Source organism: Grampus griseus, assembly GCF_964374135.1.
Source record: "Grampus griseus genome assembly, chromosome: 4".
NCBI classification, from domain to species: domain Eukaryota; kingdom Metazoa; phylum Chordata; class Mammalia; order Artiodactyla; family Delphinidae; genus Grampus; species Grampus griseus.
The window spans coordinates 72,115,467-72,135,472 of NC_138997.1; the positions used below are offsets into that span (position 1 = coordinate 72,115,467).

Here is a 20,006-nt window from a genome sequence, read left to right on the forward strand (position 1 = left end):
CTTTGTTACAAACTTCCCTAAAACTCTGAGACTTAGATCCACTCTGATTCTTTTACTGTAGTTCATGCAGCCATGGGTCGGCGGGGGGGTCGCTGATCCAGCCGGCCTGGGCTGAGCCCGTACGTCTGCATTTCAGCTGTCTCACGGGTGTGTCTGAGGCCGGTGGGGGTGGTGCTCCTGTCTGGGCCTGACTGGGGCACCTCATAGTGAGAACAGCTCTCCTCTGTGGGTCGCTCATCTTTTTCTGGGAAGCAGTGGGCTAGCCTGGGTTACCCTTCTCATGGTGACGGTGGAAGTGCAGGAGAGCAGTCTCATGTTTCATTTAATGTTTCATTTAATATGATACTCACAGTGTAGTAACCCGTTCCCAACTTTTTGACCATTTTAGGCCATTTTAAATGTTTTTTCCATCCTTGATTTGTTGAATGCTTCCTTACTTCTTAAAGCACTTTACATGTATTATCTTATTTCATCCTTACAACAACTTATGAAATAGATACTCTTACTGCTCCCACTTTACAGATGAGGAAGCTGAGGTACAGAGAGGCTAAGTACCTTGCCTAGTGTCATCCGCTTTATAAGTGGCAGAGACAGGATATGGAGTTGGGCAGTCTGCCAATACCCATTCTTGGGTACACAAATGAAAGTATAAAGGATTGTGTCCACATCTCTGACTGTTGGAGTGTTGGGTCATAGGATAGTTGTCTCACTTACAGGAGTATGATTTTTGTTTTGCTGCCAATTGACTGGGCATCTCAAAGTTCCTGCTGGGCTAGTTTGTCCCTCCCACTCCAAGACAGCGAAATGCCAGGCAAGCTGGTGAGCTGCTGGAAGGCAGGCACCAGTCGGTGAGCTTTGATAAGTACAGACCCAGAATTGGTGTGGTGTCAGCTGTGCAGGCCAAGAAACAGCCAGGGCTGGGGATGGGTGTGGCTGAGAGCAGTCCAGTCTGCTGGGCCCGTGTGAGCCCAGGCTCCCGGCCAGCTCCAGGTCTGGCTGGTACCACAGACAGCATGGGCGTGTTCTACAAAGGACAACACTTCCTGGGCCAGAGGACAGCTCTGTGTGTGTGTGTGTGTGTGTGTGTGTGTGAGAGAGAGAGAGAGAGAGAGAGAGAGAGAGAGAGAGAGAGAGAGACCCTCCAGCCCATAGCACATTCAGCCCCCGGGCCCCCCACACACTTTGAATGACTAGGCACAGGAGGAAGGGAGTGATTTCTGGGGACTGGCAAGAAGTGCAGACAGCTGAATGGAGGGTGATCATCTGAGCATTAGGTTTTGTTTTTGTTTTTTTTGTGGTACACGGGCCTCTCACTGTTGCGGCCTCTCCCGTTGCGGAGCACAGGCTCCGGACGCGCAGGCTCAGCGGCCATGGCTCACGGGCCCAGCCGCTCCGTGGCACGTGGGATCCTCCCGGACCAGGGCACAAACCCGTGTCCCCTGCATCGGCAGGCGGACTCTCAACCACTGCGCCACCAGGGAAGCCCTGAGCAGTAGGCTTTTTAAGGCTCTTGTCCTTTTTCCATTTCCATTGTTATCATTCTGCCAGGCTGAGCTATATGGATACCTGTGTGATATTTCCTGCTTTGAAACAGTGGGGGCAATGAATGGACAGGAAGAGAAATCTGGTTGAGTTTTAATTATGAAAAGCCTGAATCAAAGCTGGACACAGATGAGGTTAAATGGAGGATTTAGGATTTTCTCTTGTTCTGGATTGTTTTCAAGGTAACTGGTAGCTAGAGAGTATACAAAGCCATACCTGACTGACTGCAGTTACGGTTTTTGGTTACCTGTAGGTGTTCAAAGTTTTATCTACTTGTCTGTTATGTATTTTGTGCCTAATGCTTTTTTTCTTTTTTTGCTCCAGGTTAGTAGCAAAGATGAAGATTTTCTTGACCTTTCTGTTGATGTGGAGCAGAATACATCTATTACCCACTGTCTAAGGTAACCTCATGAATTCTGACAGTGGTCTGAGCTTTTGATCAGGCTAGTGAGTACATGGGGGGAAAAATCTTGTGTTTCTTCAGGACATAATCTTCCTTTCTGTTAAACGAATATAATCCTATTATTTTCTATTTCTTCTTTCCTAAGAGAGATTTAAAAATAAGTGTATGTGGTCTGGAGAAGAGTCCTGCTGAGGAGAGAGAGGATCAAGTGGAAGTCATTAGTCATTACGTTTAAAAATAAGGTTTTGATCTTTAATACAGATGTGTGCTTTGGGCTGTCATCGGCCTCTCTCCCTCTCACACACAGAGACGCACACAATCACAGAGTCACACAATTAAGTTAAAAAGTGCTACAGATGCCTACCATTACTTTCTTTTCCTAAGCTCATCTATTCTGTTATTTAAAACATTGTGGGAATTCCCTGGCGGTCCAGTGGTTAGGATTTGGAGCTTTCACTGCTGCGGCCGGGGTTCAATGCCTCGTCGGGGAACTAAGAATCCCGCAAGCTGTGCAGCACGGCCAAAAAAAAAATTATGCACTTTTGAGCTGAGAACCAATGAGGGCATTACCTTTTCCTCCATCTTTCAGCATTGTATGGAGCTCACTTATGGAAAAAAACTTCCTCTTAATTAGGGTTGAGGAAAGGCAAGGAGCCCAGAGTATAAGAGCAACACATTAGTGTAGCTATTATGCATTGACTCATGTGTTGAAAATGTGCTCAAAGTTGATGTAGAGGCACAATTCCCTTCTCCTGTCCTCACTGTCTTCTCCTCCTTTCGACAAGTGGTCATGAGCGCTTATAATTAGCCCAGCTCTGTTCTGGACACTGGAGGTCAAGGGTGAGCAGCAGGTATGCATCTCATGGTGCTTACAGTCTAGTGGGAATCCATGGACAGGGATCAGTGCTTTGAAGGACATTAAACACGTCTAGAGAGTGCCTGGTATTGGGGGTACCAGTGTAGACCAGGTGGTCGGGTGGGCCTTCCCATTGCTTATGATACCTCAGCTCAGAGATGTTTTATTGTGTCACTACAAGGCACTATTGATTTTTATTTTTTTGTTTATTTTTTAAAATTTATTCAAGTATAGTTGATTTACAATGTTGTGTTAATTTCCGCTGTACAGCAAGGTGATTCAGTTATACATATATATATATATATATATATATATATACATTCTTTTCCATTATGGTTTATCACAGGATATTGAATATAGTTCCCTGTGCTATACAGTAAGACCTCGTTGTTTATCCAGTCTCTCTATAATAGTTTACATCTGCTAATCCCAAACCCGCAGTCCATCCCTCCCCCCCCCCCTTGGCAACCACAAGTCTGTTCTCTATGTCTGTGAGTCTGTTTCCTAGATCAGTTCATTTGTGTCACATTTTAGATTCCACATATAAGTGATACCACATGGTATTTGTCTTTCTCTTTCAAGCCACTGTTGATCTTTATCAGTGGGAATTGTGTAACAGAATTGTTCTATCAGGAGTTCAGGTTACTTAGAACTCTTTAGACTAGATTAAAGAGACTTGCTGTGGCCATTTGGCTGTTAGAAAGTCATTTTTCAGGGCAAAGGCACCAACTCCAACCTGGAAGAGCGTCCTGGTCCATCTGAGGGTCATGTATCGTGTGAGCTGGGGGCTGATTACTCTCCAGTTCCCAGGATTCTGAGCCTACCCTCACCCCTTAGAGTTACTGCAGCACCTCCTGTTGGTCTGACGTTTCATCCCTTGTCTCCAGATGCCTTGGGTCCAGGTGTCTAGGGTATATTTGTTACCTCTTTGTTTGCAAAGCGTTTTGTGGGCCTGGATGGCCTTTCTTTCTTCTGAATGGTTAAGGTTATGGCACGGGCTCCTAATATTCCTGTGAAAAGCAGCCGGTTTTGATTTCCTCCGGGTTTTGTGTTCACAGGGAGTCGAAAAAGGTAAGGTTGTGCCAGCGCCGGTCGTAGGTGAGGGGGAGGGAGAAAAGGTATTACTTGCCCATTTGTGCTTCTTTGAGAAGGGGAGTTAGTTTGGGAGGCTGACTGTTCCCCTCCCCTCTAAGAAATTCTGGGCTGTTCAGAAGGGCAGATGGCAGTGACTATAGCTTTGAGACCAACCAGGTAAAGGGCTAACTCTAGTTAGTTATAATTCCAAACTTTGGGGAACCTTGTTATAAATAAACGTAACCCAGAATTATGTTTCCCCCCGCCCTTTTCTTTTCCTTGGAGAAGTGTATATATTGGCGATGCATACCTGATGAAGGCAGGCCAGAGGCATGTGGAGGCGTTAAAGCAGGATGGGTGGGTATGGAATAGCCTCAGAGTACCTTCTAAACAACATCAGATTCTCATCAGACTGTCCAGGCTGATATTCCTGAAGGGCCTGCCCCACCCCATCTTACCTCATCCTTAAAATAGACCTTGACTGACTTACCTAGACCTGCCCTCATATATGCCTAAGGTCTCACCTCCCCAACATAAAGAGAGGCCCTGCCAGGTGTCGCCGTTCACCGCTGAGAGTTCTGTGATGGGGGTGGCAGCTTTCCAGCCTTTCCCAAAAGAACCAAGTGCAGGAGAAAGTTCCAGGGAATAAATGATGCCAGCTGATGCATTAGCCTTTTCTGTTTGAGACAACAGGGGAGGAACGATCGTGATCTTTTTTGGCCCCTCTCATGGTTTAATTTGCTTTGCATTCTTTAGGGTTTCTTTCTCAAACTAGAATTAGGAGTTTTCTTCTTTAACATCATGCCTGCCTATCTCTTCTGATGTGATACTTTATCATTTGTTTTGATTTTGAGAAAAGTTAAAAATCAAGCTAACATTGTAGGATTTAAATGTAAGATCTCTGCCACCTCCTTCCTGAAGGGCTTTAGATGATCAATTACAGTGTGTTTTCAGTGAACTTTTGTCCCAGAGAAATGATGATATAAATGGTGGTTAATTCAGGATACAGGTCTAGAGGAAGCACTAAAGCCATATTGTAGCTGAGCTATGATTCTAATATTTCACATCTCAGCACCGTGTCTTAGGCAGAGCGAGCCATCTGTATCATAGGAGGATACTGAGAAAGTTTTTTTTTTCCTTTTAAAAAGTTCAGGGATGGCCTCAGGCAAAAACTTAAAATACGTGAATTTTATCTTAATTATCCCCCCCATGTCCTTTTTGGTATTTTTTGTCTTTTGCTTCAGGGACTTAGTCCCTCCCTGTGGTTCCTGCACAGAAACGTACCGTTCTCCTCAAAGGGCTCCATGTTCTGAAACCACTCTGCTCTTCCTGTCATGAAAAATTCCCATTCCCCCAGGGCCAGGGAGGTCAGCCTTTTAGTTCTCCCAAAGCTCTATTTTTTAAATTACTCTATTTTTAAAGAAATGTCTTTTCTGTTCATTTTGGAAACTTCCTCTGTGTGCTAAGTTTACACGCATCCCCATCACACATCCATTGCCATATGCTCATCTATTAGTTTCTCTGTTTCCCTCACTTATGTCTTGGTTTTGGTTGTTATTTATATATGGTGCTTGCTAATATCTGACATGTCTTTCTTTTGGATTTCTTTTTTTGACCTTCTTTAATACTCTAGTCAGTAGTTCTCAAACTTTGGTGCATATCAGAATCACCTGGGGAAGTTGGTAAAAATTGAGGCCCAGGCCATATTCGACTTTTGTGAGCCTGGGCATCTATTTTTAATTAATTTTTGTGGGTGGTTTTGATACCACCAGAGTTTGAGAACCCCCGCCCTAGATCTGTGCTACTCAAACAGGGGTCTGTGGACTAGTGCCGTTGACATCACCTGGGATCTCATTAGTACGGCAGCATCTCAGGTCTCCTCCAAGAATGAGTGCGTGACTCAGAGCCTGCGTCTTGACAAGATTTCCCGGTGCATGAGTGCATGTTAGTATTTGCAAAGCACTGGGGACGGTGGCTCTCAGCCCACGCAGCATACTGGAACCACCTAGGGAGCTTTAAGAACAATAGTGCCTGGTTCTACCTGTAGAGATTCTGTTGTAATTAGGCTTGGGGGAGGGTGAGGGGCGATTGAGTTTGTTTTTAAAGCTCCCCAGGTGATTCTGATGAGCAGCTGGGTGAACCACTGCTGCAGATTCTAGAACAAAGCTTCCCAGCTGGTGCGCCCCAGAAGATGGGTTACAGGTGCGCGTAGATCCCCTCAGCTTCTGGGAGGCTGGGCAGAGCCTGGAGCTGCCAGAGGAGCAGCCGCATCGGGTACCCCAGCTCATTTCTACGTAGCACCATTATTTTATGTGGATCATGACATGAAGATTATTGGGAAGCCTAGCTTGAGAATTCTTTTAAATTCAATTTTTTAGCTATTGTGTGGAGTGAAAAGTTAAGATTTTAATTAAAAATGTATCAAACATAGACATTAAACATGGACATGGTAGCTATCTTTACAACCTAGAGCCATCTTACCCAGGAACATAGTTTTTCTCCATTTTTTTCAAGTTTTCTTGTATACATTTCCATTAGGTTTCATAGTTTCCATTTAAAGGTATGTGTTTCATATTAGATTTGTTCCCAAAGTGTATTTTTAAAAAGTGTTTCATTTCCACTTTGATTCTTTCTAAAGAACTACAAAGGGTTTTGTGCTTTCCCAGTAACCTCTCCTCTGTGCTTTGTTGTAATTTATCCCGTGTCAAAAAGACCTCTCTACTCTCTCCTCTTCTCTTTGATTTTCTCATTGAAAAGTTTCCTCAACCTTTGTTGCCTGCTTTTGTTCCCACAACTGTATAGCATCACCTGACAGATCTGCTCTGCCTCAGTTTCTTGCCAGGGCCACTCTGTTTTCCTAACTTAGCCGCATTTTCCAATTCTCAACTCACAGATGCTCCAGAAGCATCACCCTGTCTCTCCTGTGTCATTGAGCTTCCAGCCAGCTAGGGCTGGGCAGGATGGTGGTTATCTGTGAATCAGGTCTTCACATTAGGTACCAACTTCTGCTATATTTCTACGTAGTGGGTCTACAAAAACTGCTGTTTTTTTTGGCAGGGGGCGGGGAATAAGAGAGAGTCGAAAGTGTTTAATTCCTTATTTGTTGTTGTGCTTGCCTTAGTTATTCTGATTCTTTAGTTGGATAAAGAGATTTGTCTGTGGTAGACTTTCCAAAAATGTGAATCTCCACCGTCACCCGGGCTCATCCCCCCCTTCTCCTTGGTTGTTCCGTTCCGCCCCAATAAACCGTGTGTGGGCCAAGAAGAGATTTCACATCAGTTACTCCGTGAAGAGCTGGCTAGTGTGCATTCAGCTAAGTTTGAGTCTGTATTAGGCATCAAGCGCTTGAAATCTGGGGGTTGAGTGTAATTGCCTTCTAAATTGCTTCCTTGCTTTTCGACCCCCTCCAGTCCTTCCCCCAGAGCGCTGCCAGAAGTGATCCAAAAAGCACTGTCTGATGCTGTCGCCCCTGCAGAGACCAGTTAGAGAGCCACAGGGTCCACACAGCTTCTAAGAAGCGTGCTCTGTACCTCGCATTCATGCCTTTGGGCCTCAGCCTTCACTCTGTCTGGGACCCTGGACTCTTATTCCCCTGGCTCACTTTCCCTTTTTGCGAACCTGACTCAGATATCACCCCTCGGGGAAACGTCCTGAATAATCCCAGTTCATTTCTCTGTCCTCTGTGCTTTCCCCTGGACTTTATACACACGATTCTCTCTTTGTTCCTTTGTTCAGCCAACACACATTATTGAGGGCCGTTGTGGGTTGGGCCTGTTCTCAGTGCTGAGGTTCTAGCAGTGAGTGAGACAGACAGGGTCACTGCTCACACAGAGGGGAGGCGGCTGATCCAACAAACAGGAGGATGCTTCAGATAGTGATAAGTGCTCAGAAGAAAACAAGACAGCAGTAGAGTAGGGGCTGGACGGGTTTGGAGAGAGTGGCTGGGGAAGTCCGCTCCAAAGAGGTGACATTTAAGCTGAGCTCTGAGCAGTGAACAGGGCCAGCCATGGAAGCATCTGGAAAGAAGCTGTCAGTGCAGGGGAAATTGCAGCAGCAAATGCCCCGAGGCAGGGAGAGCGTGGCACTCAGGAGCTACACAGAAGGCCAACCGGCGGGGCTGGAGCAGAGTGAAGGAGATGGGGTGGGGCGGGAGGTGGGTCAGAAGAGCAATCAGGACTCTGAGGACAGGCGGTCTGTTGGCCATAGTGAGAAATTTGGATTTTATTCCTGATTGCACCGAGAAACTATTGGAGGATTTTAGGCAGGGGAGTCAATCGTGTGAAATGATTTATGTTTAGCCTGCAGTGAACACTAAGTGTTGCAAGTGGCTTCTTGCACGTGTCTCTGGTAGACGGTGAGCTGTGTGAGGGCAGGCATTCTCTGCGGATCCCCAGCCCCTAGCCCAGGGTACTGTCACTAGCCACTGGGGAATTTAATGAATGAACAACCTATGTGTTCTCTTGATAAGCTCTGTTTAAGTGGTTGAGTCATTGACACCATGTAAATACCATTTTCTATTTAATAAATCTGATTATTCTGGCGCTAGGACACTCCCTATGAATAAGGAAATGTCATAGACTTTTTCAAGACTCTGGGGTATTATGATATTCTCAATGTTACTCAGCCTTTGAAGCAGTACCACAGGAATGTTAAGTAGGATCTCAGTGACCAGAGAAGAATGAAAAGCCATGACATTTAAAAAATGAAAACCATAGGTAGTACAGTAAAACCTCATGATAAGGTGAATACAGATATAACATCCCAGTGGCATTTGTTCTCAGGAGGCAGGCTGACATTATCTTCCGGCGTGTGGGGAGGTGGGGAGTAAGGGCTTGGTAGACATCTCCTGATCATCTGGGACTTTCTTAGTTCAATACAAGGGCCACTGAACATGCTTTAAATTTTATTATCTTTACTTTTGTGCTCTTTGAAAATACAGACCACCTGAGACAGACCATTTTCATTAACCACGTAATAAGGACACCTTGCATTTTGTATGACTGACATTTTTGGACTCGACTTTCACTGAAATGGTTGGCTTTTACTAGAGTTAGTATTTTTCCGTTGTAATTTTTAAAATTTTATTTTGTATTTATTATTTTTTTTTTGCAGTACGCAGGCCTCTGTTGTGACCTCTCCCGTTGCGGAGCACAGGCTCCGGACGCACAGGCCCAGCGGCCATGGCTCACGGGCCCAGCCGCTCCACGGCATGTGGGATCCTCCCGGACCGGGGCCCGAACCCGTGTCCCCTGCATCAGCAGGCAGACTCCCAACCACTGTGCCACCAGGGAAGCCCTCCATTGTAATTTTATTTCCAATTTACAGGTACTCTCTGTTAAACCCTGAGTTTTTTTCCAATCAGTTGGAAATCCTAATTTAGATCTATCTATGTCCCATTAAATAAAGCTATACTTGAAAATCTCTCGTGGTGAAATCATAACCCAGCCCAGTGGACATGCTCTAATGCATCATAGCACCTGCTTCTAAGAAGGATCTTTTCTCATTACTTCTTTCCCCACATTCACTTAAAAATTACCCTACAGGTAATAGGGGGTTTAAAACATGGTAAACTGAGTGCATTTTGGACTTCTTTTAAGTTGAAAATATTTTTCTCTGCAGAGACTTCAGCAACACAGAAACACTGTGTAGTGAACAGAAGTATTATTGTGAAACGTGTTGTAGCAAACAGGAAGCCCAGAAAAGGTACGTAAAGGGTTTAGCTCAGGGGGTGGCTTTGTGTCGTCAGAAGGAACCAGACAATGGAGCCCGACAGATCTGATTTTTGAATCCCGGTTCCATGGGCTTGTAGCCAAGTAGCTTTGGAGAAGTCAGTTACCTTCCTCACTGGTAAAATAGGATAAGAATGCCTACCTGGGGAAGTTGCCCTTTCGTCTGATCATTTGTTCATCTGTTTGTTCATTCATTCATTCAACGTGCCAGATACTTGTGCTGGGGAAACAAGTGGTGAGCAAGTATAAGCACTCTCCTCTTGGGGTTAAAGACAAATTATAAAACGGATTTGGCATAGTACATAACACATAGTGGTCACCCGATAATATTGTTAGTGTTGCCTAAATATTGGAACTCCTTATTTAGAAGACAGGCAAAAAAAAAAGAAAGAAAAAAGAAAAAAATCATTTAATAAGGACTCATGAGGAAATCAATATCATCAGTTTGTGGATAGGTGATAAGAAAGTTATCATATTCTGAGTTGATACAGGACCCAGAGTTGCCCATCTTTTTACCAGCACCAGCCAGTTCCAGCTCTTGGACAGTGTGAAATAGCCAGTCCTTCCCTGTATTCTGTCACCCAGAAGCCAAGAAACTTGACATTTTAATTATCCTGTGAAGCCTTACTGTGAGTTAAGTTTACCCTGCCCATGGTTGTGGTATATTCGGGGTAACTCACAGACACCCATTCCTGCCGCCTAAAACCCTCAGGGGTCTAGAGCTGAGGTCGAAATAGTTTCTCTGCCCAGTCTCCCAGCCCTCCATCCTCAGACATGCACATCTTTTCCTGGTGCATCAAAACTTAAGACAGGTTAGTCACTGGGGTGGCAGGCAGGAGTTAGCACTTGCTAGTGGTCGAGGAACTCACCTCTGCTCCCACCCACGTAATCTAGGTCTTCCTATGGGGCATGAAGGTGTTTTCTGTTTAGCCCTGGAGGTTTATACATTAAAATGTCATGTTCCTGAATAATACAGGGTTCACTATAAATCTTATGTTTCTGCTGATGTTGGTATTTTGCTTATTTTTATGAACAGGGTTTTTACTCCATAGATTTCTGAGTGATATTCTCTTAAAATTTGTCCTTTACAAATAATATGCATTGAAAATGTGCACAAGTTGAACAGCATTTACACTGATTCAGGACCTTCATAGAGGGGGTCCTGGAAGGCAACCAGAAAATCCTCTATTCTAGCAGAGTTATCCACGTAAAACTGTGGTCTTTGTGACTTCCTACCAAGGAATATTAATGGTCATCTAGTGAAAAAAGCTTTCCATGTTTATGTAAGTTGGCGAAATGCTGCATCAAACACAAAAGAAAATCCTTTTCTGCAGCATTTCTCAAATCCCTCAGTATGCCAATGTGTGAGGAGGAACTTCAGAATAGAAGGGAGCATTGTGCAGACTTGGCCCCAGAAACCCCACATCCGTTAACATCTCCGGGGCTCTCATGAGCCTGTTTGGGTAAACGTAGCCCTAAGCCAACCCTTGCGTTCACAAGCGAAGAACCTGAGAGCCAGAGAAGGGAAATCGCTGGCCCAGAAGCACAGGGGTAGGGAGGGAGAGTGGGCGCAGCATGCCTGGTCGCCTGATGGCCCGCAGTGGGCAGCATCTGAGGCGTCCCTGCTGGTCGGTCCTCAGAACCTGTGCGTCCAGACTGCACCCTTCCGCTTGTCCTCGCCGCAACCTCCTTCTCTCAGAAACTCTCCCCCCTCGTCTCCGTTATCTCAGGGTGAGGGGGTTTGTCCAAATACTGTTCTCCCTGGGAGGCAGAGGGCAGTGACGCAGAGCAATTGCACATATTTTCATTGGTACGAAAGTTCTGGGATGTCTCCTTTGACCACACAGAGACACCTCCCCCGCCCCCGTTGTGCTTTTCTCTGCTGGCTAGGCTCCAGCTAGCCGAGCCTGTAGAAGTCAGCTCCACGTAAGCGAGCATCCTTTCATTCTTGCGAGTGGTTTGGCCGTTTGCTGGTTTGAATTTTGTTGGACCCCTCCTGCTCTCCATTTGTGCAGGTGGCGTTGTATTCTCTTCCTCTCATGGGGGTTGGCTGCCACTGATTTTCTACGTCATGGTTTCTTAGGATGAGAGTCAAAAAGCTGCCCATGATTTTGGCCCTGCACCTCAAGCGATTCAAGTACATGGAGCAGCTCCACAGGTACACCAAGCTGTCTTACCGGGTGGTCTTCCCCCTGGAACTGCGGCTCTTCAACACCTCCAGCGACGCAGTGAACCTGGACCGCATGTACGACCTGGTCGCGGTGGTGGTCCACTGCGGCAGGTGAGGGCAGGTGGGGAGCGCGGCGTGGGAGAAGCGGGAGGGCTGTCCCCGGGCCAGGTGGACCCCGCCGCACCCTTCCCGGCTGGTGAGACTCAGCGGTAATGGTGCTTTGGGGAGTCTCCTCCAAGCTCTGGTTTATCTATCACCTCAAAATGAATCTAAACGTACATACATAAAATAAGTTAATAAAAAATAAATTAAAAAAGTAAAAAATAAAACAGTTGCGTTATAATAAAAATAATCTAAACGTTCTCTCATAAGGGAAATACTAAGTCTCCATTGGATATAAATGATGCTTATGGAGTTTGAAATCACATGGAGAAAGAAATGTTTATGCTATGATTTTAATTAAGAAACCAGGTTACACGTATAGTATGATCTCAGAAGTGGTTTAAGATGTGTGAATAAAGACTGGAAGCAGTAGATGGAATTTAAAAATTTTTTGGCATTTTGAATGATTGAAATGTACTCTTAACAAATATTCTTTATTCAGTTTTTAGTCTTTCCCCAATATTCTATAGTAACTGTATAATCAGAAAAAAAGGGAGTAAGAGAGAGGGCCCCTAGATGTAGAGAAGCAAAGTGTCTTTGCTGGAAGTCTTTTGAGGAAGTCTTTTGTATTCCGTAATTTGGTGTAAAGCCTGGAAAAGTCTGCCGGAAATTCACCTCTTTGCTATCCTTTGCTCGCTGGGACGGGTTTGTGTCCCCTCCCTGGGATCGGCACGCCGTCACCCTTATAGGTTTCAGATTAGGGCCTGTCACAGAGCAGGTGTCTTCTCCTCTCCATTCTCCTGGATTGGGTTGTGGTGAACAGACCATTACCAAGAGGATGCGTGGTTCCCTGTGGAGGGATGGATGGATTGATTTCTTGCCTTGTACTGAGTGGATGGTATCAGAAACTGTGGCTTCACATCTGAAGCACCTCATGTTTTGTCCCATGCGGAGTAACTTTAAGTCACGGGTTATTGCCTTACGTTCTCAGAAAGTTGTATTTGTCGGTCAGTTGTAAGCCATCTTTCTGTTTCCCCTGAAGAATACTTCTAGCGGTTCATTCTTTTAAAGAACAGAGGGATTCAGCGATCTGGAAACTAGCCATGAACACTGGGTCGGGAGGAGGTCTTGGGGGCAGGCAGAGCCTGGTACCTGGAGGGTCTCTGGTGGCCGAGGTGGGCAGTGTGGACAGGAGGTGGAGAAGCAAAAGCAGTCAGGTGTGTGGGGTACGCAGGGGTTTTCAGTATGTATCTCTGTGGGTGCTGACTCTGGTCCCTGGGAACGCTGGTGAGGGCAAGGCAGAGACCCACTTATGAGAACTGGGGGACAAGTAGGAGGCTGGGTTCTAGAATAGTCAGTGTCTGTAACTGGGGCACAAGGTCAGAGCAGCCCTGGCAGCAAGGCTGAGCTGGTGCCGGAGTCACGCATGCTACTAATGAGGATTCTTTAAATTCCTCCCCGTTAGAGGTGAATTGTTCCCATACACGAAGCAGGTGGCTTCTGGCCGTGGGCTCTGGAAAGCTCTGAGGTTAGGGAGCTCAGCCCTTCCTTCTTGTGCCAGGACCCCCGGCCCACAGTTGCCCCAGGTGCACAGCCTCCTTCATTGATTTCTCCTGCAAGCATTTTTAAACCCTTGTTTCCTGGGTTCCGTAGCAAGGTCTGAAGTTACAGCAGTGAACGGGACACACAGGGGCCCTACCCTCACGAAGCTGGGCATCTAGTGGGAAAGACAGATAGTTAATAAGTAAACGCACCAGGCTGCTACCACCAAAACCAAACCACTGCAAAATCACTTTATGATTTTGCTTAGTGCTATGAGGAACGATCGGGGCAATGACAGAGAGCAACGGAGACACCTCTTTAGGGAAGGTGGTCGGCAAAGATTTATCTACCGAGATGACATTTGAGCTGAGGCCTAAGGAATAAAAAGAGCAGAGAAGGCAAACATGGGTGAAGGCAGTTTCAGGCAATTTCCAGCGGGCACAGCACCGAGATGGGAACGGTGATGTGTATGAAACAGAGGAGGCCTGTGGGCTGGAGCTCGGGGGGAGGGGAGAGAGTGGCCTGACAAAGGTGCGAACAGACCCTTTGGGGCATGCTGTATTTAAAGAAAGCAAGCTAAGGCAAATTCAGCTTTCCAGTTTTGATGGTGCGTCGAAAAAACAAAACAAAACTCTAGATTTAGAGTTAAAAATTCCCTCAGTTGTGCAGACCCAAGTACATAGTAGCTGCTGTTTGGTGGTTCTTTCTGCTTTGTGTAATGTATCTTTTTGTTTTCGTGCTTGTTATTATACATTTTAGTGTCACATCTTTCTAAAACTTGAACCAGATCACGTCATTCCTTAAAATTCCCCAGTGTCTTCCTGGCTCTCTCACAGCAGAGTCCAGAATCTTCGCCGCGATATCCCATTCCCGTCCCTCCTTCACCCCGGGCTCACTGGACTCTGGCTGCCTTGCTGTTGGGGGAACACGCCAAGAACTATTCCCACCCCTACGCCTCCCCCAGACCTTTGCACTTGCTCTTTCCCATTCCCGACACTTCCATCACGTGGTCACGTGGCTTCTCCCTCCCTCTCTCCCTCTCTCTCTCTCTCTCTCTCTCTCTCACACACACACACACACACACCTTCCCCTTCTGTCAGGGAAATTCCTTCCGTTCAACTGTCCTGTCATCAGAGAGGCCTTCTTTCACCACGTTGTATCAAATACCGCCTTCCCTCTATCGCTCACCAGCCCATTGCTCTGCTGTATTCTTCACGGCACTTGCCACCAATTGAAATATATTTGTATTTTACTTTGTCTATTACCTCTCCAACCCTCATCTCAAGCGAGTGGGGGCTTTGTTTCGTTTTCTGCTTTTTAGCCCGACAGCCAGGATGGGTCTGGCACATGGTGTACCAAAATTATGTGTTAATATTCGTTGAATTTGAATGTCTGTTTCCCCCAGCAGACTGCGAGTCCTTAGAAGACTAAGATGAGGTTTTTCTCATCTTTCTCTTATGCCCAGCACAGCTCCGGCCCCTGGGTGTCCCTCCGTGAGTTATGGCCAAAGGAATGTGGAAATAGACATATATACCAAGTTCTCTGTCCTGAAGATAGAGGGTTTTTTCCCCTAGTAAATCACTGCATGTAGAGAGCTACATAGAGTTTTATGGAGAAATAAATGTTAACTTGGTGACTTTCTTTGTTCTTTTCCAGTGGTCCTAATCGTGGGCATTATATTACTATTGTGAAAAGTCATGGCTTCTGGCTTCTGTTTGATGATGACATTGTAGAGGTTGGTATGCAGATGATTGTATCAGAGAGAAGTGGGACAGAGACGGTGTTTGGGGATGTGTGTGTGTGGACATTTTCTAAAGTAGGCCTGTTTTCCCATAATCTGACTTGAAAACAAGTTACATTTCTCTCAAAACTAAATTCTGCTGCTCCCCATTTTCTCTGGAAGGGGAGAAGGGGTGTGATCGTGGACTCATCAATACTGCGTTCTTGTTAACTGATTAGCCGTAGACATGGGATCTCTTTGCCGCCCATGTGTAAGTCCTGTTTCCTACAGTGACTAAAGCCCTCTCTGGGACCAGATAATAAACTTCAAAGTTCTATTAAAATTCTTTTATTATACCAAATTTTTCTTGTATTGATTATTATTTTAAAATAAATATTTTTTCAATCTGTTAAACCTGGAAATCTTTATATGATACCAAAGTATTCCACATATTCATTTTGTTTTAAAGGAATACTAGCTGGAGAGAATTCCACACTCAAAGACGTGGTCTCTTTTAGCCCACTTAAGGTAGCACTAAAGGGAAGAAACTCTGATGGCCTGAAAGAATTAAGGTTATTCCCAAGAGCTCCCCCAGTTTACCATTTGAAAGATGCAAGTCCTGGCTTCTTCCAAAAGCGCCCACCTATGGTTGCTGATAGATTAAAGGGTGGCTTTCTTCCCCAACGATATGCAATGTATGTAATCATGTCCCTCTGTCAGGTCTGTGGAGCTATCTATTTGCTATTGAAAGTTCCCAATTTTATGATAGTGTTTCTTACATTTTCTTGTGCATTCCATTAGTGTTTCTTTCCTTCTCCCAGGAATCATGTTAAACCGTTGTATTGTTTTCTCTTTTGCTTGCAGAAAATAGATGCCCAAGCTATTGAAGAATTCTATGGCCTGACATCAGATATATCAAAAAATTCAGAATCTGGATATATTTTATTCTATCAGTCAAGAGAATAACTTAAAGGACTGTGGGACTAATTCGAGTGGGGAAATGTTCAAAGCACTCTTACCTGGTTTCTCTGCAGACGTCCCTCTTCCCCAGCGGCCCACCAGCGGCGTGGCTCCGAGTTCAGGGGTCTGGCTGTGTGACTCTCCCCCTTCGTTTTTCTACATGCAGCACTACTCGTGGTTTTATGTTAGTCTGAGGTAGAGTTAACTGCAATCAGATTGTAGTAAGTTTTAGATGAATAACATTTGCTAATTTTAGGATCAGGTACATGCCATGCCACTGGCTGTGTCTGGCTGAATTAGAATGACATTTCCTATGAACGTCGACAGTCTTTTTGGGGTCTTTGCTCATCTTCCTAAATGGCTTCCGGGGTCTCCTTTCAATGCATTCCTTTAACTTGTCCCTGGAAACACCGCTTCCCGTTTTTAGCTTCTCTGCCTCTTTTCTGACAGAAGGACAGAAGAATGGGGTAGATACTCACCTTTTAGAGCTGCAACTATAGCTTTAAGTTTTGCCAGTGAAAATGTTTAAAAGTGAGTAACCTCGAAACTGAATTCATCCTCCGGTGGAACAGGGTGAACAGAAGCCGTTCGCGGTTGCTAGCGGCTGCCCAGGGCTGAGCTCACCCAGCCATGAGAATTCCAGAGGCTGAGGAGGTGTGGGGCTCAGGGCAGGCAAAGCCAAGAGGAGGTAGCTTTTGTGCACAGTGGAAAGTTGCTTTTCTTATCTTTCTACCAAAACCAAGTTTCAGGAAAATAGCTCTATGCTCTTTGTTTTTAGTGATGCTTTTCTTCTGTCCTGTGAGTTGTATCTCCTTTATCCGGCGCTGCTAAGCTTCCCAAGGTATCTTTCCGATCCTACTGGTGTTTCGCAGTCAGTGGTGGCAGAGCTGAGACACCACAGGGACTGACTTGCGCCCAGCTCTCCTTAGCTAAGCAGCACCAACACCGTCCTTTCCCAGGAAGAACGAAGGCTCTGCACCTTTCCTCCCATCAGCCACATTGTACAGCTGTTCACGTTTTAGCATTTCAGTCTGTGTACTGAGGCCCTGGCAAGTTCCAGGGCTAACATGGAACCTTCCCTACAGGAGATACTGGAGTTAGCTGGGGATGCAAGTGGGTCAAAGGAAGTGTCAGTGGGCGGGTGGAGGGATGAACAAAATGGTGGCGTTTCTTTGGCTCAGACTCCCAGGATGCTTGACAAACGGAGTTTTTTGGAAGAACCTCATCTCACCGTAGTTACTTTTTGTTACATATGTATTTATTAAATCTTTTGAGTATTGGCACCTTTTATTAAAAGGGTCGATACAGTGTTTTGCTGTTGAGCTGGTTTTTGGTTTCCTACAAATGTTATGAGTTGTAGATCTTGGCTTCCTTTGGGAAGACAGTTGACTTCCATGCGCTATAATATACTGTGAACCTGTTATTTTGTTACCTAATAAATCAGCGAAGGAACATGCAAACTTGTGGCATAATGTGAACTAAAATTGAAATTGAAAATGTTACTGGCCATTTTGCGACAATTAAGAGCATAGCACTTTATCTAGATGAAAACTGGATTTCTTATCTTTGAAGTATCTTGAACTGTTTGTCGCTCACAACTTACATAAGCATGCCAACACTTCATCTGTTCATGCTTGAAGTGAAATGTTTTACTTTTCACTGGAGAAGACAAAAGCAGGGTGATCTTCATGTTATTGTTTTATAAAAGTGATGAAAATATACCTTGCCTTGTTTAGAGGTGAATTCATATTTATAAATAGTTTGTCTTTTTTTCCTCCACAAAACTTATGCAGTAATGGCGTACCTGGAAGGTGTGTTTTTATTCTCTTTTAAGGAGAGACACTTTCCAGTTGAAGGTGACTGTTAGAGGGAACTGTTTGTACTATACATAAACCATATATTTGACTGCAGGTTGCAAAGTTTAAAAAAACCCTGATTGATCCCTAATATATTTGGAACTGATACATGAGAAAAACTATGAAAATTATCTTTGAAATGACTCTTGAAGCTAATTTATTAGAAAAAAAATTTTCAGTTGGAAGTCTAAGGAAATAATATCTGAATGCTAAGTCATAGATTCATTTTTTTTTTTGATGTGTAAAAAGTTTTTCCCAGTGACTTAACTGAAATAATGCCTTTTAGTAGAAAAGGTCAGTTAAAATTCAATATTCACGGATAAATTCTTGGACTAAAAAAATAAGTATCGAAGCTAACACAGAGACACTAAAATGGTTGTGTGTTGCAGGAAAAGAAGATTGAAAAAAAGACCAAAACACACTTATCCGCCAACACTCCATCAGTTTTTTAAACTTTAGAGCTATCTGGGAACTTCTTCCCCCTTCCTCTTTACTAAACGAAAGAAACACGAGGCAGCTACATTTCCCCCTCAGTCATTTCACTTTATGTGAAGACTAGAGCACATAAACACTTCTTTATTTTTCATCCCTCATTCATTGTGTGAAGCAGAGATGGTGTGGGATGTGTGAGACCATTCTGAGGTCAACAATAGCACAAAGGCTCAGCAATATTCCCTCAAGTGGCCAGGGTTTTTGTGTGTCGTTTTCTGGCAGGAATGAGCAGGCCTGCTGTATTCCTTTTAACTGCTGGGTGTTTTAAAATAAGTTGCAGTGTTTTCCACCTTAAAAAGAGAAGGAATATTTGCTTTATTGGTTACTTCTTGTTTAACATCTAGATTATGTTACAGTGTGATAAAACCTTCATTTGTTTGAAAGTCCATGTTGGTAGAATGCTGACGCCCAGTCCTGTTATTCTGATGCGTTTTCCATTCCGAGGCAACACGAAGTGGGCTGGTTTGAAGAGAGCCAAGGAGCAGCCCAAGAGGGTGGTGCTTTGACTAGGAAACCAGTCATATTGGTTTTATAGCCTGGTATATTTTGGATTTCAGATGAAATGGGGAAAAAAATGACGGAAATGGTCCCTGTGCATTTATTTTCATGGATACCCTTAATTTTCATGGGCATGCCTAACAATGAAACTATGTTCTAACTGGGGCTTAGGGCTTATTTTAGATATTGGAGTGTAGCTTTATTACAGATGGATTTTATCTTTAAACATTGCATTTTGATCAACTTTGTATATTCATGTGTATTAAAATATTGTGCACTAAATGTTTTGCCCTCGTTTGCTATTATATGGTCAAGGCATTTATCAGCACTAGTGTGATTAACTCATGTAAGTGGCATGGGTCAGGGAAAATGATTTCCTAATGTTTCTGCCTAATTAAATTTGTTTTTCGGTATTGCATTAATTTATTTTGGCTTCCATTTCTGTATAACCAAAAGAGTTACTGTATTTGTGTGGCATTCATTTATTTGACTTTGTTGCTAAAAATTTTTTTTTTAGTTTTTATTTAAAATAATCTGTACCTTTTTTTTTTTAATGTAACCAATTCAAGCACTTTAAGCAATAATGTCAATCTTGTGAAACTTCAATCAGTTTAACACCCTGCCTCTAAAATTGTTGGCAAAAAATAAATAAATAAAGAGGAATTCTCTTCCTAGAGAATTCTATCTCGGTAGCATTATACACATGGACTTAAAATCCTTTTCATAAAATGTGAGTCATTGGTAAGCCTCCTGTCCAGGTAATCATTACAAACCCAATTTTGAAGCATTGTAGAGAATATTCTGGTCATTGTAATAATGGACGTGTAATAATAACGTACTGTCCATGTTCATAAAGTTAGTGTTCTGGAGATATCTCACCTCTTTTTTGATTGAGAAAGATCAGCACAATTAATCCAGAAACCTTTGTCTGGGGAAGAGCAAACTGAGACTATCAGTGAAAAAAAGTATTAGGGTAGGTATATTAGGCATCACAGTGAATTGCTTAGCAGCGATTTTGCATAGAAAATACCCTTTACCAGTTACGAAATAAAAGATCCATTC

General features: G+C 44.2%; 1 protein-coding gene across 3 annotated transcripts in view; it reads left to right on the plus strand.

Annotated features, from left to right (window-relative positions):
* Positions 1-19,638, plus strand: part of USP46 (ubiquitin specific peptidase 46) — a gene marked incomplete at its 3' end in the record, with an annotated part of 62,438 nt that extends 42,800 nt beyond the window's left edge. The window contains exons 5-9 of one of the 3 annotated variants that reach the window (XM_082653369.1): positions 1,867-1,943; positions 9,495-9,578; positions 11,688-11,885; positions 15,075-15,153; positions 16,003-19,638. In XM_082653369.1, the coding sequence (XP_082509495.1) occupies positions 1,867-1,943; positions 9,495-9,578; positions 11,688-11,885; positions 15,075-15,153; positions 16,003-16,104 (540 nt within the window). Of the gene's footprint in view, positions 1-1,866; positions 1,944-9,494; positions 9,579-11,687; positions 11,886-15,074; positions 15,265-16,002 lie in introns of those variants that run through there. The other 2 variants (XM_082653370.1, XM_082653368.1) reach the window with 2 other exon arrangements.
* Between the last annotated feature and the right edge of the window lie 368 nt (positions 19,639-20,006).